At 40.3% G+C, this 25428-nt stretch overlaps 1 protein-coding gene across 1 annotated transcript; it reads left to right on the plus strand.

Annotated features, from left to right (window-relative positions):
• The first annotated feature begins 1034 nt into the window (after positions 1-1034).
• Positions 1035-25108, plus strand: slc7a8a (solute carrier family 7 member 8a). The gene is made up of 11 exons (XM_028037317.1): positions 1035-1164; positions 6984-7188; positions 11116-11267; positions 16621-16746; positions 18672-18825; positions 19095-19218; positions 19344-19447; positions 20299-20395; positions 20513-20662; positions 21598-21775; positions 22490-25108. The coding sequence occupies exons 1-11, from the start codon at positions 1035-1037 to the stop codon at positions 22645-22647; spliced, it is 1578 nt and encodes a 525-aa protein (XP_027893118.1). The 3' UTR covers positions 22648-25108.
• The last annotated feature ends 320 nt before the right edge of the window (positions 25109-25428 follow it).

Consider the following 25428-nt stretch of genomic DNA (forward strand, 5'->3'; position numbering starts at 1 on the left):
TGTCAGGCTGCTGAAAGAAAGGCTGTGTAGCTGCTATCTGAAACCTAAAGTGAGCTAAATTTTTTTCAGATTTTTTGCAGTGTTTTAAGCCACCTCCCATTGCTCTAGCTACTTGGGAAAGGGTAGTCCAGCTAAACCACCGTCGGGCCTGTTTGGCGAAAAAGGCAGGCTATACCTTATATACCTGTATGTGTGTGTGTGTGTGTGTGTGTGTGTGTGTGTGTGTGTGTGTGTGTGTGTGTGTGTGTGTGTGTGCGTGTGTGCGTGCAGATCTGGTGAACAGCTGGTAGCTGAGGGGAGGAAAAGAAAACTACAAAAAGGGAGGGTCCTGGAGAAGCTGAAAAAGAACAAAATAGACAGGAGGAGGCAGACATGGGGCGGCGCTATAATGTTTTTATATGAAGGGGAAGTATGGATGTGAATCCAAACACAAGTCCTCCTGTCTAAACTCTGGAGGGCAGAAGAAGAAGAAGACCAGGCTGCTGCTGGTTTTCCTGCTGCACAGAAGAGACGATGGTTGTGCCTGTTCTCATATCTGGGACGAGGACGCTGCGAGAGCTTTAGAAAAAGATATATTCATTATCTTGAGAACAACTTTGAATCGCAGCCGAATCACAAATACGTTCAATAGTAATCGGTATGCTTCTCCTGCCGTTCTGCCGGTGCGTAATTACTCCAGCCAGGAAAATAAAAACATATTTCTAGGCTGTTTTGCGAAAGCTTGCGGCTTATTTCCTACAATCCTTAAAAAAAAAATACACATTTTATTTAGTTTTCAACTCCTCCTCAAAAGCTGGTGACATCGCAAAAAAAAAAAAAAAAAAAAAAAAAAAACGGCAATCCTTCCTCTTCAGATAAAGTGCGGCACGTTTCAGTGAACATTGTCCTGTGCGCAGGGGGGGACGTGCGCACAAGGCGATTCACGCGCAGTGGGGCAAGCATCAGATGCCGGGCGGAGGGCAGAAACAAGACAACTTGGACAATAAATTAAAATAATAATAATTATATATATATAGGCCTATAAGAGACTCAAAATGACGGACGGACCAAGACAACGGAGCAGCACGGCGGGCTCTGCCAAGGATGCGGCCGCTGAGAAGGAGTCTGGGGGAGTTGCGCTCAAGAAGGAGATCGGACTCGTGAGCGCATGTGGGATTATAGTTGGTGAGTGACTCCCTCTCTTTACTGCATCCTTGGTTTGTATACTGTGTTCACTGTTGAGTCACGCTAATAAAAATGTAAAGCCTGTGGTCTAGGAGGGTGTCCATGCTGTTAGATTTACCTGAAACCTTCTCTTTTTAATCACTAAAACTTTTGCTATCTGCCTTTAATGAGAGTGCACTCACTCGCTCACTCGCTCGCTCGCTCACTCACTCACTCACTCACTCACTCACTCACTCACCTCTGCTGCTCAGGATTTGTCAACCCAAGGAAGTTTTTAGAGGCACATGACTGGCGGGCTTAAAAGTCTGTTTGCACAACTTGAGGCTGAATTTTTTGCCCATTTTTCTTTGCCAAACGTCAAACTGTATGGATCATATTTGTGTGGACATCAGCTTTAAGTTAGATCCCCTCCCCGCTCCCCCAGCATGGTACTGCCACCCCCCTGTTCAATCATTGAGATGGTACATTCAGGGTGATGTGCTTTGTTTGTTTTCCACCACTCATGTCCTCCTGTATGTAGATCGTCTTCTTCTGAATCTTTGATCTTTAGTCCTCTGTGTGTGGACGCAGAGGACTTCCTGTTGGCTTCTCTCAGCAGTTCAGCCCAGCTTCCAACTTTTCCACATTCGTAGACTTAAAGCTTTCCTCATCAGCAGAGTCTCCCTTTGTGTGTCTGGAGTTGTGTGTGCGTGAAGCAGAAACACACACAACTTTCAGTTACTGTCCATTTTCAGATGATTTCATCATCTGAAAATGGAGGATGCAGTCAAATGGAAAGCTCAGTTTGGGGATGTTCACTGCCTTGGACTTCCGTCTCGTTTCTAGAGCAAATATCTTAGCACACTTGAAATGAGACAAAACCAACTTACAAGTAACATTTCAGCAACATGTAGCACCTTGTTCCAAGTCAGTAATTTCTTCATATTTATAAAAAAGTACTAGTTCCACTTGCAGACGATTTTACTTATAGTTTGGTACATAAAACAATCCCCTATTTCTTGCTTAAAAGTTACTTAGTTATTTTTGTCTTATTTCAAGTGTACTAAGATATTTGAACTAGAAACCAAAAATACTTGGTAAAAAAAAGTTTGTGTTTTTACAGTGTATAATAACTTAACCCTGCTTTAAATTTCTCCACCACACTCTTCATGATTTGTTTGCTGGCTTCGTTGAGGCCGCTTATTCACTAAGATTCTCGAACAAACCTTTGAGACGTTCACAGCACAGCTGGATCGACGCTAAGGTTAAATTTCATGGATATGGACTCTGCGTAATAATTAAACAGGACAAAATGTGGAAACATTCGACGTGTTTGGTCATTGTAGGTCACAGAGAGAAAGCTCAGTCTGGTCAATGGGTGTCAAATTGATCCGCATTGTTTCATTCAGCATTTAGATCTTTTTCCTGCAACCATTTGCTACCAAAGTGCAATCAAAACGAGTTACCGGACGTCTCAGCACGCATTTTATAGTAAAATTCAAGAAATAAAGCAATCTCTGATACTTCATTGGCACCGTTAGCTTCGTCATTAAGCCTAACTTAGCACAGAGACGGTCTAATGACAGCGAGAGGGTGACGGGACTGAACTGAGGTCAGTCAGGCCGAAACAATCCAGAGGACAAACATGTAAAGATAACCCCATCAGTCTGATCAATACCGACTAGTGGGCCTAAACATGCTGCAGGATGTCCAGACGGAGCGAGGCTGATCGTCACTGGACGGGAGGGGAGGTGGGGGTGACTCATTTGTGTGTTTCCAAGGTAACGAGAGGAAAGCGAGGGGGGGGGGGGGAGTCAAGGCGACGGCGAGAGTGCGAACGGCACGGTGTCCTCCCAGGAGGTTTGCTGACAGAGGAAGAGCGAGAGAAATGGAGAACAGATAGAAAGATATGGAAAGCAACAGTCGGGAGGTTTAAATCCAGTTGCTGCTTATTGAGTGAATCGTTAATGCGTGGAGCAGCCTGCAAGACAAACCTAAAATCATCAGACGTCTTCTTTTCCTTTTGGTTTGACCAACTATACTGATTGTCAAACACAAATCCTCATCTCAGGATAATTTATCCCAAAATCCACCAGGCTTGTTTGCAAAGTTAGAAGAAAAAAATTGATGTTCGAAGCATAGATGATACTTTCTTAAAAGCAATATTTCATGTAGTTGTGTTCTCACCACCACTCCTAAAAATGTTTTGTTTTTTTTATCTCACTTTTTGGTTTCCTTTTCTTTTTATTCGGTTGTTTTTAATTAATTCAATCGCAACAATTTCACACGATCAAAATGTTCCTTCACAAGTTCACCTTTCAGACGGTGACCAACTCACCAATTAAATGGTTTAAAATGCCACATGGAGTAAGCGCTTTAGATACATATCCATTTAAGGATCAGATATATGGATCTGACTAGAAAAATCACATTTTAGACAGGCATTAAAAATCAGACCTGGGTCATATTTAGACAAAAAACAGTCCGACTTTTTGCCACTTTTTCCTACAGTGAACCAGAAAAGGCGTAGATAAATATAGCAAGTCATGCAAGAAACTCTAAAAGCGTTTGGCAACAAAACTGGAGTGAGGCAAAACATAGATTAGTAGGTATAGCATAGTGGAGGATCTGTGATGCTGTGGGTCTCTTCTCTAACAACTTCACTGAAATGTCCCATTGATTCCACCAGTAACGTGAGAACGGATCATCTCTGGGTAAAAGCCAAATAAACTAAGAATATGTGTGCAAATCAGCAGAGAAATGGTTCAACAGACACAAAACGCCCTTCTTCCTTGGCTGTTGCAGTAATCAGAACTAAGACCTACGGAAAATAGGAAATTATTCAAAAAGGTTGTGCAGAGAGGAAGATATCATAAAATGTTTAGAGGATTATTTTATGCTGCTTTGACTTGGCTGATGAAATAACATTTAGGCACACAGCTGTTAACTTGAAGGTATATTTCTGTGGCCCACAGAAATAGCTACGGTGGGCCAGATTTGGCCTGCGGGTCTCGAGTTTGGCACACGTGTCCTAAGCAGTCTCTTATTCAGATTTTATTATTACTATTATTATTTTTAGGTGTGAGAGATTATGCAACTACAATAAAAAAGGAATTTCTTTCAGGCTTCTTACGCGTCCAGCCTGGAGGGACAATTAACGCGTCTGGCACAGCAGACACCGGAGAGTTTATGAGAGCAAATAGCTTACAAATCAGAGTCATTCAAAATGTGAACACAGTTCTTAACAAGAGATAACAGTGCGTTATTGAAGCATCAGCTCCACCCATTGTTAGTATCAGTGCTGCATCACTTTGTTTATCTCTCCCCGTTCATCTGAACGGTAACAGAGAAGTTGGCCTGGCGGTCATTCCAGCGCCGAGGATTTTACAGAGTCGCCACAGAAGGACAAATGACTTTGTCCTTCACCAAAGTAATTCATTCGCACTCGCTCCGTTCAGGTCGCCACGTGCCAGAGAGATGCGAGCTCAGGTGACGTGGATAATGCCTGGCAAGGTGTTGAGTGCACAAGGACTTCAAACACTTTTTTATGGTCCGTTGTGTGCGTTTATCTAATGGGTAATCCAGCAACGCGCGGCGTCGTGACACGTAGATTGCAAGTGAACTTTTGGTCACTTCTGAGGACTCCGCCCTGATAATGCTGTTTTATTAACTTCTGTGGTTTACTGTGCCCCGCTGAACTTATCAGCACATCTTTAGCGTTCATTACAAACACAAGATTTAAAAGCAGTTTAGGGGGATGAGGTAAAAACAACATTCTGTCGTCCAGTTTTAGCTCATCGCTGTTCATAAGCCTGAGGTTTCTGTGTCGTCTTACTGCTGAGGGGAGGCTAGCGAGAATGAATCTGAGTATGTTTTGAAATTAGCTGATTAGAGTTCAATCATAAAGCTGCACAAGCACACAGTGTTTGAGTTGGAAATGTTTTTGGCTGGGAGGTAAATGAAACAGGGAGGCCCTGACAAAAAGTCCACACTGAGTTTCATTTCTCTTAGGTGTCATAACTTCACCGAGGAATAAACAGTTTAATTAAACTGCTTAACACATCAACATGCAGATTCTTAATTTTAGCCAATTTTACAGCAAACCTTTACTAAAATTCCTCATGAAGTTTCATAATCCCTACAAGATTTCTTCATAGCAATATAATAATTGCAATTTGTTTGTGTTTCTTCTCCTGACCTACAAGCTACAAATAAATCAAGTGTCCTTTATAGTTCATTTGTTTTAAATAAGGATAAAAAAAACCGCATAGCGCTATCATAATGTCCCTCTGAGGCTGAAGACTTGTTGCAGCCATAAAGAAAACCAAAGGTCACCAGAAGCAGATATGTGCTCTTCCCCTGTCAAACAGCAGTGCAGTAATAAAAAAATGGCTTTTTCTTTTCTTTGTGAAAAGAGGAACTCTCATATTTCTGAAAGCAAGTAATCTGACACCTCAGACGTTTTTCTTTGCTGATCTACTGCTTCTTAAAACTGACTTGAACTGTGTTCAGTTAAAGTCGAGACACAGCCAGCTGGTTGGGAGCTGCTTTAACCCCCCCCCCCAAAAAAAAGACAGAAATTGCACCTACAAATAGGTAGGTGCATTGAAATGAGAGAAGTTGAAATGAGAACAGGAAACGCCACGATTCCCTAACAGTCAGCAGTTTGGCTCACGTCTGTGCAGAGCCGCACATGACCGTTGGACGCACAGCATGCTTGACTCGATCACCTCTACCACACATCTTGCAGAGTCAGTCCATTCAGGACAGGAGGGCTGGTAAACTTAACCAAAGTTTGTCTTTGGAAGAAGCAAATCAGAGATGGCAGAAGCTGCAAAATCGTGGGCTGAGTTAGCACTTTTTTTCCCTCAAAGGTCAAAGGTCATGCACTGTAGATCTGTCCTCTTATAAATATGTCAAGGTAATCAAGGGAACAGAGAGCTTCTTGTTCTTTTTACCTGCGAGTGAAGTTGCGTAATCAGGCAGGTGACCTCAGTGCTATCACCATCTTCAAACTTTACCGGTGGTAAAGCCTTACCTGTAAAGTTTCCAATAAAATCTTTAAATCACTCATTTTATGTGTCTGGACACTTTGAATCAAGAGGATATAATTTTGCAGGGTTTAAAATAAACACTTGTTTTTCTCTGACACTAATAGGTTAAATAGCTTACTACACTTTATGGGCAGGAGTGACAGAAGCTCAACAATGTGACACTATCATCATAACTCTGACTTTTGAACTGCTGCAGCCGGTTCAGCCAATCATCCAGCTCGTTAGATTCAAAGCCGGCGATCTTTGACTTCTGGCTGCCTAACGCAGAGTGAAACCCCAGTAAATCCTGAATGTCCCCCACTGGACGCCGTGGCTGTATGGCAGGCCAATCAGCGCTCCCTCCAACTTTTTTGCGAAAACGTCACTTTGACGCTCAGCGGTTCTGTCAGGATATTCTGCGTCCACCTTTAATCCCTCTTTGCACTCGTTCACCCCTGCTTTCTGTCGTTCACACATCTCTGCTCAGTCAGCATAACACATCCCCTGGTTTTTTTTGTTTTTTTTAACTCTCTTCCGTTTGAGTCTGCTAATCCACTGCCTGATTTTGAGTTTGCTTTTCTGCTTAGTTTGTCTGTAACCTTTAGTTGATGTCTTGCTTATGTGGCAAATAAGACGATGACGCCGTCCTTTACTAAAAAAAAAATAAAAAATTGGACAAATGTGAAAGAAAGTGACGGTAAACGAGAAATTTGAGTTTTTTGGGGGGGTTTTTAAGTGGCACTAGTTGAAAAAAGTCTATTCTTGTTAAACCTGCACTGAAACCTGGCTCCTCTCCCCCCCCACCAGGTAACATCATCGGCTCGGGTATCTTCGTCAGTCCGAAGGGAGTGATGGAGAACGCCAGCTCTGTGGGCGTGGCCCTGGTCGTCTGGATCATCACGGGCGTCATCACCGCCATCGGAGCGCTGTGCTACGCCGAGCTGGGCGTCACCATTCCCAAATCAGGGGGCGACTACTCCTACGTGAAGGACATCTTCGGAGGCCTGGCTGGGTAACGGTGCACACCTCAGACACCCATACGTCACCATCCAGCGACATTTCCGTGTTGCAGTAAAAGGTAGAGGCGAAGACAGGTTCAAAGACGTTGGGACCAATATGCTCTCTCCATTTAACGGCGTACAAACTGCGTGCACCTTACATGTGAAAGTCAGGTTCTAAATAAATCAAAACACAAGGCCTGAAATACACACTACTTTTTACCTGATCAGCTGTTTTATTTCATAGTTCTGTGCTGGTTTTGTACTGGAAGTCTGTTGTCGCACTGTGCTATGCCATTGTTTTCCACTGGTTTGACCTGAGGTTGTGCCTTTGTGACAGACAGCTGTTAACGTGGCTAAAGATTTAAAGATTTGTACGTCAGCTTCCGTATGAATATGGTCAGGCGCTGGAGTGAAAACGAGTCGAAAACAATAACAAAAACCAAGCAAATCTTTTAAGGAACTTCACGGAAGTCCTGCAGGTTTTAGACGTTTCGTCGCTTCAACATTTACTGGTTTTGGCTCGTAAAGGAGGTAAGGGGGGCGCTATTCCCCCCCCCAAAAAGAAAAGAAAAATAAAACAGAAAAGAAAAGAAAATGTTATGTCAGCTAAACCTTCAGCAAACTTTTATTTAAGGCATATTCAGGGCTAAATTAAAAGACTTTCACTTCTTTTCACTCGTTTATTGATGGAACTTGACTTAATGTCGTGTTTTGATTGTTGATTCTATGTTGTGTTTCCGTGTTTGATATGATGTAAAACACTTTGAAATGCCTTGCTGCTGAAATGTGCTATACAAATAAAATTTGATTGATTGATTCTTTTTTAATTAAATCTGGAATCGATTTAACTATATCTTAATCCGCACTATAAAAAAATAAACTTGGCTAAAAAAAATTATCATGAACTGGGTCTTTTAGAGATTTTCTGAAACATAGATTAGTGAAACCTCTAGTCTAGATTACTAGGAGGTCGCAGGTCAAAACAGAGCCACCTCTGATAACTGATAAGCATTTGTACATTTTAATAATCTGTGGAGGGGGTAGTTTAGTCAGAGAAACATCTTACCAAATGGGAGTACCAAATATAAATACAGGAAGCAGATGCTGTGTGCGTTTCTGGCCACTATTAAGAAAAATCAATGTGATAAATGAATTTGGAGAAAACATCTCGAAAGTCACGTAGGACCTTATGCTTTACGGAAAAGACGTACTGCTGGTTTTTTTGTTGTTGTTTTTTTGTTTTAGTTTGTTTACTCTACCGCATCCCACAATGCAAAGCAAACCTGGCTGCAGAATGCCGTTCCCCAAACCAAAGATTGTTTTAGATGCTCTGAACACTACAAAGTAAAATTCAGGGACTCTGCCTGAGGATCAGAGTTGGGGAAGGATGTACGATCCGACGTGAGTACACATGACTGAAGGTGATATCCAGGCCTCTTTATGTCCGTCCTGAAAGCCTGTTAAAGCTCAGGAATCGTGCGAAGCAGCACAAAACAACAACACAATACAGTCCGGCTTGTTGGAGTGGATTTCACACGCCGCCTTCCTGGGACCAGACTGTAGACACGGATCCGAGCATTGTTTTTGCCTCCAACTATCCCAAGAACCCATAGTATCAGGGAGGAATTTGACCAGACATAACAGCCACAGATTATTTTCGTAGAGCGAGAATCAATACACATCAATGAGCTTTTGCCTCCAGAGCCTTTGTAGCGTGTGGTGTCAAAAGCTCGGTTTGAAGTGTTTCCCTGTTTGACATAAATAAACCAAGTTCCAGTGGTGATTGTGTTCTGCTGCAGCTTTTGTCCCCATGTGCAGGTGGGCCGGGTCGAAAGTATGCCTCCATGTTCGTGTGAGAAGGCTGAATAGGTTTACATCCTCCCGGTATCTGCAGCCGGGCCAAGCGTAGTTTTTGCAGTGGACAAATGCTCAGAAACAAAGAGACATTGTTATGTCACTGAGGCTTGTTTAACTTCAGGTGAGGTGTAGAAAGGGTGCATTTATATTCAGCTCCCTTCAATCCGAAGCCTCTAAATGGAAAGGAGAGAGAATCCACGGTAGCTCTGCAGAGATTCAGCTTTCAGCAGGACAACAAACCTGAATATAAAGCCAGAAACACAGTGGAGGCATCTAGATTGAAGCAAATTCAGCAAAATAAAAAATATAAAACACATCATTTTGGTTTCTGTTTGGTTAAAAGTGATCCATTATGCATCACTTTTTGTTGCTCTCATCTAAAATCTGTCTGAAATATTTTGAGTTTGTGAAAATGTGAAAATGAGTGTGAATATTTCTGCAGTACTAAGAAATGGAGCCTGCATTAAAATACTTTAGCAAGTTAATTTGAATTATCTCAGATAACAGTCAATCTGTGACTTATTTTGGGCAGAAAATAAAACTAGTTTAATCTAATTTTAAATCATCTGAGACACTTTTCACATGACGCTTTTGTCTAAATATCTCAGGATTAGTAAAAAAAAAAAAAAAAAAATCTTATTTTCTACATTTTACGCTGGTGTCTTTTATTGGATCATAATATCACTTTATGAAATACCTATACCTTTATATTAAAATACATGTGGAAAAATACATCACTTTTAAAGTATTTCATTTCTGAAAAGGTTTTTAATGACTGGGTTTTGTGTTACACTTATTTGTGTGTGAAAAACATTTATCATCCCCTGTTTCTGGAGGGTTTTCCTTGCTGTTGTTGTTTTTCTCAATATTTTTACTAAAGTCTAAATCAGATGCATGGCTAAGAGTGAATACAAATGTGTCCCAAAAGCTTTTTTCTGTAGCTGTTTGTCTAATTTTTGATATTTATATAATTTTTTCCACTTTCTGAATTATTGCGAAGAATAATCCCTGGATACTTTCCTATTTACAGGATTAAAAAACATTGTAAAAACAAATAACATTATAAATTACATTTATAATGTAATGTTACCGTGCTCTCAAGTAGAGAGCTATCTTTGCTTAATACAGTCAAATGTTTATTTCAGAAGGTATTTAGCTGCTATCAACAAACCCTCTTCATGAGCTTTGATTTATTCAGTGTAAAAACAGACCTGATCATGATCGTGTTTCTGAACAAAGAGCTGAGGCAAAGTTGCAAAACAGAACAAAATGTACATTAAAACAAACAGAACGGTCAATGTAAGTGTCAGCACTCGTGTCTTTTATCAGCGCTGGTTGCTGAGGACGTTCCAGTGGGCTGAAGTCTCATCAGTACAGTCAGGTGTAACGACCCCAGCTTGAGCTTTTAGGGAATTTTATGGAAGTACAACATTCCTGGTTTGTCCTGTTGAACTGTGATAAACGTTCTTCTTCTGTCCTTCACCTCAGCACTTTTAATCAGTCTGAGTGTCGCTGTTTGCTTCCTTTGCTTTGTTCCTCGGTTAGCTTGGCTCTTATTCTTATCTGAATCCATATTCTGCCTCAGAGACAGCTGGTTTGCTGTTTGTCAGAGGACTAATGAATGTCTTCTTTCTGCTCTGGTTTCTATAAGTCGTTCATTAGTTTGTGGTGAGACTTTTACATGTGATAAAGTTTCTTGGCTCACAGTGAGAAGGAGTAACGACCTGAGGTGACCTCGGAGCTGAACTGGCCGCTGTTTCACTTCAGCAGCAAGAATAAAAATGGGAGGAAGTCTTGCCTGACTACAATGAAGTTGGTCAGAACAACAAACATCTTAGTGTGTTACAACATGGGATTTTCCCGTTGCGTTTCTTCTCAGAGCTCTCATAACTACATCCGTATACAACGGTTTATTTATTTTATTTAAGGTTCCTTATCTTAATTGTCTTTGTTTTGTTCTATTAGTGAATAGGTGTACACTTACTGGCCTGGAGTCAAAACAAAGCATAAGAACACAATACCTTAAGTAACATCCTTGAGTTGCATGTGTGTCATTATTGATGCATGTCTTTGCTTTACAGGTTCCTCCGGTTGTGGATCGCCGTGCTGGTCATCTATCCCACCAACCAGGCTGTGATCGCCCTCACGTTCTCCAACTACGTCCTCCAGCCTCTGTTCCCCACCTGCTTCCCACCGGAGAACGGCCTGAGGCTGCTGGCTGCCGTCTGTCTCTGTGAGCAACACGTTTGATACACGACGAGTAAAATCTACTGTGACAAGAAAACCATTTGCTGTTTTCATACGGTATACTGGCAGTCACCCAGGGTGGCATCAAAAAAGGGGAGGAAGGGGCTGCATAAGGAACATGTAAAACTAAAATCTAAAACTTGTCCTGTGGCAACTTTTAGCCAGAAGATACTACTCCCCTTTAGTCATTCTCAAGCAATAAAGCCGCAGGAATGCAATTTTCAAAACCTGGGACTGCTTCTGTTGCAGTAGTGAGGGCGGGGAAGTGGTTGATACAATTTAGGCAGCAACCACCGTCGACAAAGAAAAATATGTATTAAAAAAACAAAAACAAGATAACACGGTTTTACAGACATAAAGGAATATTTGAAATTCAAAGAGCTTTTAGCATGAAAATGAAGTAGATGGTCAACTAAAGGGTCAGACGTCAGTCGGGTCCGGTGCCAAGTCTTTTCTACTTCCTATTTCTTGAGCCCAAACTTTTTTTTAAATCTCCAGAGAGACGTTTTGCTCTACTTCAGCTAGTAAGCTGGATTTTGTGATTTGGTTCTAATGAGCTCTTAGTTTAGCCATTAGAAAGACCCAATCAGAACAACTTGTTTTGGACTCTGTCATATAGAACAAAGCAACAGATCATGAGCATTAACCATTTTATTTTCCTTTTAGTTAAAAGAAAGCATAATTAGTTAAGATCTTTGGTCGAGATCTTGAACGTGAAGCTCCTTTTATCCTGCGAATCGACAACATGTGAGGAACACACAGCGTAAGACGTTATGAATCAGATACAAATGGCTCCCGGTCAGTTCGGTTTTATAACCGTGTTGTTTCATTTTGTCCCAGCCTCCTCTCACCTGTAAACAAACCATTTTGGACCCATACCCTTAACCACTGTGTGAGCGTATGTTTCTCAGTAGTTGCGTCTTTGAGAAACTACAGAGATAAATGTAGTTTGTAGTTCACTACTCTCTGAAGGCTTTGACATACTTCCTGCTTTCAATGTGCCAAATGGGCCTGGGATTTACATGAAGCTGTTAAACATGACACCATCATTCATGTACTGATCTGGAGAGTACAAAACTATTCAAAGTCACTGGAATACACAAATATGTGCAGTTTGACCTTGTTAAAAAATAGTATGTCTTTGTATTCATTGCCCACTGTATGTTCTTGAGATGTTATCTAGCATCAGAGGAATGCAAACAAGGCTGAACAAATGATGGCGAGAGCAGAGCAAGCGGCTATTACGAGGAGAAAGGCAGAAATGCGAAGGTGTTTGATTGAAAGTCCTCATCAGTTCACAGACATGAGTCAAATACTGCAGGCGGCCTACAGACACACAGAGAGAGAGAGAGAGAGACGGGCGTGAATGCTTCAAAGAGAGCCGATTGTTTTTATTGTTGCCTGATTTGTGACTGCACATTGAAAATGCATATTCATGGGGATCTTTCCATCCAAATGTAAATTATTGTTTGGGTTTTTCTTTTGTCTTTTTAATGTATTTGGCGTGGAGTGAAGTCTCGAAAGCAGATTTATGAAATGTCAGGTGAGACTCTGGTTCTTGCGTGTTGCTGTATCATTGACAGAAAAACGAGGCCGAGTGCAACTGGAAAAACTGGAGCTGTCGTTCTCATTTTCACGCAGCTCAGAAGTCTCTGCTTGCTTTCAAGGTGACGATTTCATCATGTGGGAGTTTTTGTTGTTTCCAATTTTTCCTACTGTAACGAATTAAGTGTTTTTTTCCTGGATGCATTAAAACTTTAGAACAGGCAGAAAAGTTAAGTATGCAGAGAAGCTTAATTCATGCCTCATTTAGCTTTTTGTAGCTGTGGACCACAAAATGAAATTTACCATTAGTGGCCCGTATGATGGAGCGTTGTCTGAGTGTGCAAACAAATTTACGGTAAAGGTGACAGAAGTGAAAGTGTTTATTAATACTGAGCAAACTTTGTGGTACATGTCTGGATAAAAGTTTTTTTTATAACTAAATAGAGAACTATAAACAATTAATGAAAGCCTCAAGTATGAATATTGGCGGATATTATTGCCAAAGTACATCATCAAGAAATGATGTCCATTTGTATTTCAAATTAAAATGTTTCTACTTATTTTATTATTTTTATTCTTTACATTCTTTTTTGTTGTTTTTGCTTTTTACAGACATGGCAATTGTTTTTCTTGAAGAGAATTTAAACAACAAAAAACTAATATATTCAGAACATGTTCAGTGGATAATTATCTAGTTAAACCACACAGCAGCAGGGTCTAATTTTAATAATGCTATTTATAGGATAAAAGTAATTATTTGGACGCTTGTTGCTGGATAGCTAATCTAATTGTTTTAATAAACTTATTAACATTTTTTTTTTAAAGTTTAAAAAATATTTTTAATCCACTTGTCCAAGTTTGTATAATTTTTATTTTAGGGGATTCTTTTATTTCTAATTTGTTATATAAAATGTTCACAAGAATAAAAGTCTTAAAGCTTGCTTTTGAAACCCTAACCCTAACCCTGATGAGAAAAGTGACTTTCGAAGGCAGGATAGGTTTCTCTCAAACAACGGTGATGGTCTACGATTAATACTTTTATTAAACCATAAAAATTTTCTCGGTCAAGCTTTGTGGTTAACTCTAAAAAAAAAAAAAAAGTCGCACAGAGGGAGGGGTCGTATCCAGTGGGGCTAATTAGAGATAAGAGAAAAACATCCGCCTCAGCAGAATCTGCACCGTCTAAACACTTTGCACCGTTTTATACTCACGACACATTGACCTACATTTAGTTGACTGCCTCATCCCGTTTTTGAACTCCTTCATTAAAAAATGTGTCAAGTTGTGCAACAAATTACCCTGGGATATCTTGAAAGTCACATCTGTATTTTTTTACAGCTTCTCTCTGGGACAGATCTTGTAAAGCAGTTTTTTTTTTTTTAACAAAAAACAGCAACTAAAAAAAAAAGACAAGTCTTGTTAATGATGTTTTCCCTTCTGTCTGTCTGCTCTTGTTTAGAGCAAAAGTAGGTGAGAGGCTGGATGTTCTCAGTGAACTGTGATGTCACCGATGTTTACAAGATTCACGAGCTGCATCCGTTTACCTCGGCCTGTTTATGCATGTCTGGAGTTGCCCAAATTTAAACATCTGGAATGTTATTTATTTATCCTTCGTGATCCGTTCAGAGACATCCTATCAAATGTCGAGCGACAGTTAAATCAGTTCAGAAATGTGTCATCATTTATTCATAGCAAAGGTTCTTAAGTTTCGCATAGCAGGACTTTATGAAATGCCACGTTATAAACTTGTCAAAACCTTTTTAAAGCAGCACCACAACACTAGGTGGACTGTTGCCATCTGTTATGTGTGGTAGCAAAAAAAAGAGAGAAAGAGAGGAACAGACACGTTTTTATCCATTTATTGTGCATGTTTGAGTTAAAAATGTTTGGAGTTATTGTTCGATCCAGTTTCCAGAGTCAGAGGGTTGGTGCTTATTAAAATTGCCGCCTAAATTACTCCAATTTTTCAAAAGGATTGTTGACACATTAATAGTCATTCCTTTTTACATTGAGCTCCTGAGGAAAATGTAAACACAAAAACTGTTTTACTCATTAGACAAAGAACACATTAGGAAACAAGTGTTCAAAATGAAGAAAAAGTTTAACGCTTTTGGCTGAAATGCGTTCAGGGAGAAGCTGCGACGTCAGTCAGAGTAAAGTTTGCTTTCAGCAGTCTCATGGCTGAAGTCGCACACCGTCTGAATGAGACCAGTATCCGGGCTTTGATTAGGACACAGTCCACTGTGGTCTTAGTGGCACGTTGCATCATTTTGTATCTCTCCTATTGTTCACAGTTAACTTGCTCAACATGTTCTTCTTTTTAACTAAACCTACGCTCAGCTCCATGGTTAAACGTTTGTCTTCGCGTTTACGCAGCAGTCGGTAACAGAGAAGGTGGATGCCCGTTATATCCACTGTGGGAGCAACAAATCAACATCTGTGTTTACAAGTTGTGGATTAAAAGGTTTAGCCTGTACTTACTTTAATTAGGCCTGCTTGAGAATTACCAAGTTGTGCTTTTACTTCCCTTGTCTGTCAGCCATAGGCTGGCCTCACTGCCCTCGTTTGCACCCTCCCCCCCTTTTTCTTTAACCACAGCTGTAATTTTATTTGTAGAGGAAAATACCCTCACAGTTAAAGTCCCACACTTGGAGCCTCACAGAGCGCGCTCTTGTGTGTTTGGATCGCCTATGTCTGCCTATGTGTCTTTGTTCCCTGCAGCGGCAGCTTCAGAGTTATTTAATGTGATGAACTTAATCCAAGCAGGCCGTCTTATTTAATGGCACCCTATTGGTTCAAACCCAATGGCCTGTTTAACTCAGCAGCATACAACAAATCCAGTTTTGTTCTGTGTAGAGAAATGCTGGCCAAAAGTCTCAGAAAGGTGGGCAGCAAATGGTTCTTCACTGGATTACTGTGAACTTTTACAAAATAGAGCAACATAATTTTACTTTGTATAATTTAAACTCTAATTTAAAGTCAGTTAAAACATATTTCCAGAGTTCCATCCTGAACATAAGACAACCTCTAATAACAAAGCTCGCCTTCATCTCCCTCTGCATTTATTGACGCCTCTGAAAAAAAATCATTGAAAATAAATGTGACAGACAGTTTTCTCACTTATACATCGCTTTCATTAATTGATGAGAGGGATGGCAGGAGAAAGCCTTTTTCAACCTACCATCACAAACGTTAACAGGTGGAATCTGTAAAACTCTTCTGGGACTTTAACTGGAACTGTGTCCTCTGGTCTGATGAGGCTAAAATTTCCAGTTTCCAGTTGCTACCAGCTCTGAGCTTAGCTAAGTCGGTTCATCTGTGCTGCCTGGATTTCTGGACTTTTGGATTATTTCATCATTACACAACCATTATTCGCTACAACCTGGGTCCTCTTCATCTGCCTCACCACCTCTCTACCACACAAATCATGACAGTTTTCAAATTTCCTGTCAACTTTAAACATTTTTTAACTCAAAAACACGAGGGGCCGCTTAGCAGGTTTTCTGGGGGAAATCTTGGTATGAGTTGAATATGCATCAACGGGCATTTGTGATATACATAGGCCTCCTGTCTGACTTGAAGTTTGAGGTATAATGGTCTACAGGGGATTATACTACTGAATCTAGGAGAAATTATGCTACAGCAATGAGATAATTATTTTAAGGCTTTATACAAGTCTTTTCAAGTCCCAAGAAATATAAAGGGTTAATATCATGCATAAGAATGAGGATTTCATCCTAAACACTGCATTTTACTGCTTGTGGTAATTTTTGCTTTCCATTGTTTGTGTCTAGTGCTGCTGACCTGGGTGAACTGCTCCAGTGTGCGGTGGGCCACCAGAGTGCAGGACATCTTTACGGCCGGCAAGCTGCTGGCCCTCGCCTTAATCATCATCATGGGAATCGTTCAGATCTGCAAGGGTGAGCTTACCGCCTCCATCTGTGCTCCCCAGAGGACCTACAGTCACAGTGTGTTTGCATGAAATAACACCTGAAACCAGTCCGCACATGTCCGCGGTCAGAGGGATCATCCTGGGAGACTGCGGGCCGTATAGTGGATCAAACAGGGGTTGACGAGTTGCTCGGGTCCTTTAGGTTAAAACCCATACAGCTAAAGTCAGCACAAGTGTGGGGGTTTGTCCTGCAAACGTGGATCAGGGCCAGTAATTGTAAGGACAGTCTGAAATATCAGAGTGAGCTATTTCAGTGCCCGAAGTGTTGAAAGTTTGTAGAGTACATTGGGCGATTTGTTGTAAGATTGAACAACCTGAATGAGGGACGATATAGAGAAAAGATTCACACCTCTTTAACTTTCCATATTTTCATATGTTACCTGCATAAACTTCTGAATACGTTTTGGGATTCTATCTGTTTTCCTTATAATGAAGTAGAAAGAAAACAATCAATTGTTTTTAATGTTTTCCGGATAGAAATCCAAAAAGTTGGGAGCACATTAATGCCTCTAAATCAGGGCTGGCCGGCTGCCGTCCTGCATGTTTTCAGTGGTCAAACACACCTGAATCGTATTAATGGTGGAACCTGGTCACATCTTCAAGAGCTTACTCCGTCTTTGTTCTGGTAGAACAAATTGCCTTTAAAGGTATTCAGCAAAAGCAGAGAATATGTTGATGGGACAATTAAGGAATTATGCACTCTGTATACTGTAGCCTGTGGAAATGAGAAGTCCTGTCTCCAGGTTTCCACAGTCCAAATTGACACAATGACTACGCGGAAGAACTTGTTCTACTCAGATAAAAAAATATTTGCAGTTTTTGGCCTGAATACAAAAAACTGCGAACATCACCCTGCATACACATTCCCATCAAGAAACACGGTGGTGGCAGCATCATGCTGATGCTTCATGGGGAGAAGAAAACTAGTCAGAGTCAGTTGTGAAGAAAACTTTACTTCCTGGTTCACATGATTTCCATATTTTGATGCAGGTTGTCGTCTCAAGGTTATACGTTTTGACCTTGCAGCTGGCATCTGCAGTTTCTGTGCCTTCACTCATGCTGAAAGTTTTTCTTTTTTTTCTTACTTATGTTTCAAGAAGGCCATGAACAGCACTGTGAGGCGTGGCTGTAAGTTTCCCTGAAATTTCACCTCTGGTGAAACTGGAACCCAGTATGAGATGACGATGGCGAGATGATAAGTACTAAAGCACTTACTCGTTGATACTCTCCATCCTCTCTCACTGAGTTTGTGTCAGTTTGTAAAGAAGACTAAACAAAAATTTTACTTCCAGATGTGCATTGCAGGTAGAAACGGTTACCAAAAGAACAGTGGTTCTACAAAGTATTGACTTTTAGGAGTTTTATTTGTAATCAATGCATCGTGTTGCTTTCATTTCATAATTACGTTGTGGGTTGATCTATCCCATAAAATCCCACTGAGGCACTTTGAGGTTTGTGGCTGCATAAGAGGGCAAAAGGCCAGACATTTGAGACACGATGGGACGGATTTATTTTAATTCAATCAGGATCCCTCTTCATCTGTATTTCAGTACGAGAATATTTTAACGATTGTCTCGCTTTTGCCTTTGTTTTAAGAGGAATACTTGATGAGGGATTGTTGTACAACACATTTTACACACACGCTGATCTTGTTAGGTGATGGTTTTCAGCTGGAGTCCCTCACAACAAGCCAGAACAGTAATAAAAAACAGCCTGTTTACCCCTCCAGCAAAACAAGTTTATATAACCAGACATAAATGATCAACATACCCCCACTACATGTGGTTCATTGTAATTTAATGCAGATATGGCAGCATATCACTAAATAATGTACCATAACTGCTGTTCTGAGGCCAAGATTGATTTAAGTTTCCTGACCTGCTCCACCTGTAGGAGACTACTACTGGCTGGAGCCGGCCAATGCCTTCGAGCCCTTCCAGGACTACGACGTGGGTTTGATAGCCTTGGCGTTCCTACAAGGCTCGTTCGCCTATGGAGGCTGGAATTTCCTCAACTACGTCACAGAGGAGCTGGTAGATCCCTACGTGTAAGCAGTTTTGCTTGTTATTTTCCAGCTAATCCTCACTATCGTGTTCAGATAGTTTCCTCAACTGGAAAAAGGCGGCTTGAAAAGCAGTTTGTTGCTGTTTTGGGTGATTAGGGTCACATTCCGACAGGGCTTCCCAGTTTAAGCCTTTTCCCCTTTAGTTGAAGCTGCCTGATGTTCATACAGTCTAGTCAGTCTGGTCGCAGATATTGAACAATACTCACCATCTTCTTTCCCTTTGACTCAGCTGTACCTCATGTTTCCTCCAGGAACCTTCCCCGTGCCATCTTCATCTCCATCCCCCTTGTGACCTTCGTTTACGTCTTTGCCAACATCGCCTACGTCACGGCCATGAGTCCCCAGGAGCTGCTCGCCTCAAACGCCGTTGCCGTGGTGAGTCAGCTTGTGCTTCTGCACTTGCTCATTCTAGTTGCTGTCGCCCTCTAGTGACGTTTGCTGGTCACTGCACGTGTCAGATTGGTGGCTGTAAGCCTCTCCTTTCTGTTGCTCCCTCTCAGACGTTTGGTGAGAAGCTGCTGGGAGTCATGGCGTGGATCATGCCCATTTCTGTGGCTCTCTCCACCTTCGGAGGAGTCAACGGTTCCCTCTTCACGTCCTCACGGTCAGTCCACCTGATGTCACGTTACGCGTTTGTTTCCCCTCCAGGGCTCATGTTGTTAAAGTTTTGAGTGGTCCATCATTAAGGTCATCTTCTGCTGCTTCATAGGTGGTTCAAAAACATTGTTGTTTTGTCTGGCTTCTTTGTCTTTTCGTTCAGCTTATTTTAAGCAAACACTGCCAACGCCATGGTTAAGTTCATGAACAGAAATGAAAGAAAGATGCAGCCAGATACCAAAGAATAAGTCTGGAAAGTTCTCTTGATTAAAACCTTTTTAACACTGACAAATTTAGGAAAAATACAAAGAGATTAGTTCTGCAGGGAGTCCATATTCTTCATGCCTCATATTTCTATTCATGAAGAATTCACACTCAAATGCATTTCTAAACACAGTTTGCATAGTTTAATTAGACTTCGCAAAGTACAGTGCTAAGAACAAGACATCATGATCTACTGACGTTCCAGTCCAGACTAGAAAAGTCTTTGACATCTATCAGTCTGGGTTGAAAAGCTGTTTTTAAGCCTCCCAGTTGCAATTCAATTGAGCAAATCCAAGATTTAACAGTAAACAAAATGAAGATTTGGAGTGGCCTAGTCAAAGTGTGGAGTTAAATCCAGCTTAGAAGCTTAAATATGCAGTTCATGCTCAGAAACCCTTTAACGGGGCAGAATTTCCCCTCAGTAATAAATATAAAGAATTACACTAGGGAGTACTAAATGAAATCATTTGAAATGTAATTTGGTATTGCAAAACTGATAAACTCTTGTTGTTATTTCCGAAGCCTCTGAAGTCACATTTTCTTCCTGCAGAGGTCAGAGGTGAGTGTCTGATGTTTACCTCTGCTTTGTGGCAGGTTGTTCTTTGCTGGGGCCAGAGAGGGACACCTCCCGAGCCTTCTGGCCATGATCCACGTGAAACGCTGCACCCCCATCCCTGCTCTGCTCTTCACTGTGAGTACCGCTCTCGTCATCTTCATCACTAGTCCATTTCTGCATTTGTCTTAATAACACAGCCAGTCAAAAAAAAAAAGCTAAACCAAGTACACTCATGTGTCTCCACTCTGTCAGTGCCTGTCCACTCTGCTTATGCTGTGCACCAGCGACATGTACACCCTCATCAACTATGTGGGCTTCATCAACTACCTCTTTTATGGAGTCACTGTCGCCGGGCAGATCGTCCTGAGAATTAAACAGCCCAACATGCACCGGCCAATCAAGGTGTGTTCACTTGTTCTGGGTTATTCTGTACTTCTACAAATCATCTTTTTTTATTCTTTAATAGCACATTAGCATTATAAATGGAATGTAACTTGTATACTATACCAGAGTCACAAATGTCTGGTTGTCTTCATTTAGTTTTAAATGTGCTTCTGTAGTTCCTTGAAAGTGAAAAATATTTTTTAAAAATGGATGATAACAAAATATTGTGTTCAAGTTCCCACATAGATGAAAAAACAACAGCGGTCAAACGGAAAATACTATAAATAAAAAACAGATCAGCTATAATTCAAACGACGGACAATTTAGTTTGAAGCAGTGCCTTCGTCACATCTGCTCAATAGTCTGACACTTGGTCAGAATCAATAAATCAATCAATCAAATGTATTTGTGTAGCACATTTCAGCAACAACGCAGTTCAAAGTGCTTTATATCATAAAAACACACACACACAAAAATACAAAGTAGTAGAAGAACATACAGTTCTTCTACTACTGCACAATTGTCTGCACAGTTGTCAAGTGCAGTCGTTACATCTCATAATGTTGATTAATGTTTCATTTAAAATGTTTCAAAAGCAGCTCTAAGCAGGTGGGTTTTTAGTCTAGATTTAAAGGCACTCAGTGTTTCGGCTGTTTTACAATTTTCTGAAGTTTGTTCCAGATTTGTGGCGCATAGAAGCTGAAACTAAGCGAAATCTGTAGCCATAAATTCAGTGCTCAACGATTTAAAACGAGATGGAGGTGTCTATAAAAAATATATATATATTTATCCTTAGCTTAAAAATGTTTCAAAATGTTTTGACAGACTTCAAATAAAATAAAATATTTTCAAAAATAACTTCATAGAACATATAAAATCCATTTCTTGGAAAAATATTTAGTATTTAGTATTATATGTGAATTTTAAAAATGTCCACGTTTTCCTCCCTTTAGATCAGCCTGATATGGCCGGTCATTTACCTCGTCTTCTGGGCCTTCCTGCTCATCTTCTCCTTGTACTCGGAGCCCGTCGTGTGCGGCATCGGGCTCGCCATCATGCTCACTGGAGTTCCTGTCTACTTCCTGGGGGTCTACTGGGAGAACAAACCGCAGTGCTTTGATACCTTCGTTGGTAAGTGAGATCTTCACAAAGAAACTTTTAGATGGGACTAAACTCTCCTGTTTCAGATCGGTTTGAACCAACCAAATTATTTTTATTTGCTAAATGGCAAAATGAAAAAGAGTGGAAGCGTCTCGAGAATTTTTATTGCTTTCTTCAAATTCAATTTACAAAATTGCTGTTTCAGAAGCCTGCAGGTGCCACATTATTATTCTGTTTTTTTTAAAATTATGGACAAATTTGAGAATGGTTCCCCAAAGTTGAAGTGTGTGACATCAACCCGAGAATGACAATAAACAAAAGTAAAGATGCTGGTTGAAGCTGGGGGAAAAAAAAATCTCATTATTCACTTATACCAAGATGAGCTTCAAGGCCACTCATTAAGGAAGAAGCCATTACTTCCAAACAAGCTTCAAAATCCTTATTACAGTTTACTAATCCACTCAGAGACAAAGAGCGTCATTCTTGCAGTCGAGTGCTGTTGTCCGATGAAGCTAAAACATAGGTGTTTGGCCATAATCATAATTGTTACATTTGAAGGAAACGGGGAGAAGTCTCGTTTTAAACTCAGCATATTTCTGATGGTCTGACACCCTGAGGCTCATGTCCTAGCGTAAACAAAGAGCTTCTTGCTAGTTTCATCTCTCTGTGAGGCCATTTACATCGACACAGGCATTGCTTTCACCTGCTCGCCTCTTCATCTTCTTCTTGCTCCTCTTCTTCCAGACAAAATGACGTACATGGGCCAGAAGATGTGCGTGGTTGTTTATCCGGCCGAGACCGGTGGCAGCAGCGGAGGCGACGAGGAGGGGGAGGAGAAGAAGGAGGTGAAGTCTCCTCTCTCCGTGGAGGACGGAGACGACCACAAAGCACCGGAGTGTTGAATCTGAGTTGTTGTTTTTTTTATTATTATTTCTAGCTGGTCCCTTAAGAAAAAGAAAAGAGAAAGAAAAATGCAGACAGACACGCCAACATGGGTTCGCTCTACAAGTGCAGACACAATCCGATTGATTTCTCCAAGTGTCTTTTTAATCAGTAATAGTCTGAACCAAATATCAACACTTCAGCCGGGTGAGGTCCATCAGAAGTGCAATAAAGACGGGTTAGCACCTTCCGGTTCCTCAGTCCTCACATCAACATCGACATTTTTAACCTTTTACGGTTTTTTTATTATTATTATTATTATTTCCAGAGACTCTTACTGAACTGTGATGGACGTTTGTCTTTTTGATTTATCCTTTGTCACTTTTGTAAATTTCGCTTCGCGTCACATTCATCACAACAAAGCTGCATTTTTGATTTTCAACCACACAAAAGATCCAGTTCAGATCATTTCGTGTTGTTTGATTATCGATTTATGGTTTACTTTTAAAGTGACTCAATGATGCCTCTTTTTTTATATATATTTGTTAATATCGCTCTTAAAATTATTCTTATTGTCCAATCATCTTTGATATTTTCTACCATATAAACTTAATTTAATTTTTTTTGGTATTCTGTTTCTCTAATATTCATCTCACCTCATTTTTATTCCTCCAACTGCAGATTTATCTTGATTGTAAAGTCAATGTGGAATTGGTTGTTGTGGTGGCAAAAAGTGCACAAATTTTATTACCTGCCTTAATCAGAATTACGGTATTGTGCGCGTTAGTGCAATTGTAGTTGTGTTTTGACAGATGTGGAAAGATTGTCAGCTTTTTTTCTCTCTTTCATCAAAATGTCTACATAAAAGTGACACTAAGCACATAAAGTATTTGTTTTTATGTACCTGCAGAGAGAAGAAAGAAGTCATAATAAGTGCAAATCACTCTGAAAGTGTTTTTTATCGTTTACATCTGTGTTTTAATTCCCTTAAATGCACAAATGAGAGCTTTACATGTAATTATTGCTTTTCCAGCTCAGTCAGCTACAGGAATCTTTTTGTAGCAAAGACTCCAGCAAAACCCAAAGCATTCTCGCCATCAATGATCTCCCATAGGTTTCTCTGTTTATCCAGTATGCTGTATTTTAAAGGAAACTACACCGCTGCACACACGGAGGCTAATTATTCCGTTTGATTTTTGTCTCAGGGCATCTCCACATACACTGCCAAAAGAAAAAAAAAAGTTCACCATGTCTGAATTTAATCCAGTTTAATTATGCTCTGAGCCTTTGCTTTTTATTTATTTTTTAAAGATTTTTGATCCTACGAAGAGATGGAAAGTGCTAAAAGAAAATAAAAAATGAGATGATAGAATCAAAACGTTCGGTTAGTAGTGTATATGATTTGATCTTGTTAAACTGTAAGGGTTGCAGTGTTGCAGTCTTTTTACAACAGAGTGTATTTTCATTGTCCTGTACGGTTATTGTACATTTATAGTATATGAAGTTGTCACAGACTGTATCATGATGTCCCTTAGTAATAAAAACCACTGATTAATGTTTAGACTTGTAGTTGAAGCTCACTTCTTTATACCTAGCCCACGTTGCTGTGGCAACCTTATTATTTGGTTTAAATATGTCACTTTGCTTCTTCATTAAGTCATGCCTCTATTTTAACAGCTGCACATCAGCTTATTAATCTAAATTAATCTGTAGAAGGATGGAGACAAAGAGTCATACCTATTTTCAAATCTCATCGTTTAATTTCATTCATAATCACACTTCCTTCACATACACTGCAAAAACACAAAATATTAACAGGCATTTTTGGTCTAGTTTCGAGTGCAAATACCTTGGTACATTTGAAACAAGACAAAACTAACTTACAAGTAACTTTCCAGCACAATATATGAGCTTTTTAAAAGTAATTTTAGTTTTTGCAGCGTCGTCTAAATACTCAAAAATACAGGGTATTTAGTACATACTCTTTATGTTTTAAGTCTGCTTGTGTTTTGTTAACAGATTTGACTCCACACATTATCTCATGCCGAAATGAGGCCTGAAAACATTCCTTGCTCAAAAAGTCAAATGTTGCAACTTTACTTGTCGAGACAATCTAAATGGTGCAAGCTGTAAACACAAAGATAAAACCTCGTTTTTCCTCACCTCTGAGTAATGTTGATCGTTGCTCCCTGATAAGCTGCAACCTTCATTTCTGTGGAACAACACAAAGTGTCAGCGTGGCGCAATAGTCACCAGCTTTTACAGACAGGCCGTTCTGTTGTTTCGAGTACATCCTATTACATAGCACTGTGACAACAATGTTATTGCTCCATATGCAAAGTTCTCTAACTTTTGATGTCTCTTGTCATTTGCAGTCTGGCTTCCATGGTGAAAAATGTCTCTCAAATATTCCGTCTTAAAATGTAAAATGTACATAACAGTGGTCAATGTTTGACAAGAATAAAAAATATACACAAGTGGCTCCAAGTTTTGACGTCTTTGTGTTCGATCGAGAGCGGTCTGCATGACGTGGCCGATTTCCAAGTTCTAGTTTGAGGCTTCCACATCAGTACAGATCACAAATTAAAGCTGACACGGTGAGCCAACATCAGAGTCTGACCTCACAGATGGATGCGCTTCTGGTCAAACATTCCCGTAAACACACTCCTAAATCTTATGGAAAGCCTTTTCAGAACGACAACAGACTCAGCTGGAATTCCTCAAAAATGTGTTTTAGAAAAATATACAGGAATTGATTTTGATAATGCCATTTGTATATATATATACAGTATATATGTATA

This window comes from Xiphophorus couchianus, chromosome 14, assembly GCF_001444195.1.
Source record: "Xiphophorus couchianus chromosome 14, X_couchianus-1.0, whole genome shotgun sequence".
Taxonomy (NCBI): domain Eukaryota; kingdom Metazoa; phylum Chordata; class Actinopteri; order Cyprinodontiformes; family Poeciliidae; genus Xiphophorus; species Xiphophorus couchianus.

Bases quoted from the DNA above. Each gene is read 5' to 3' on its own strand.
- slc7a8a (XM_028037317.1), top strand. From the start codon at position 1,035: ATGACGGACGGACCAAGACAACGGAGCAGCACGGCGGGCTCTGCCAAG. The intron at 7,189-11,115 runs GTAACGGTGCAC...TTTGCTTTACAG, and splicing joins ATCTTCGGAGGCCTGGCTGG to GTTCCTCCGGTTGTGGATCG. The intron at 11,268-16,620 runs GTGAGCAACACG...GTTTGTGTCTAG, and splicing joins GCTGGCTGCCGTCTGTCTCT to TGCTGCTGACCTGGGTGAAC.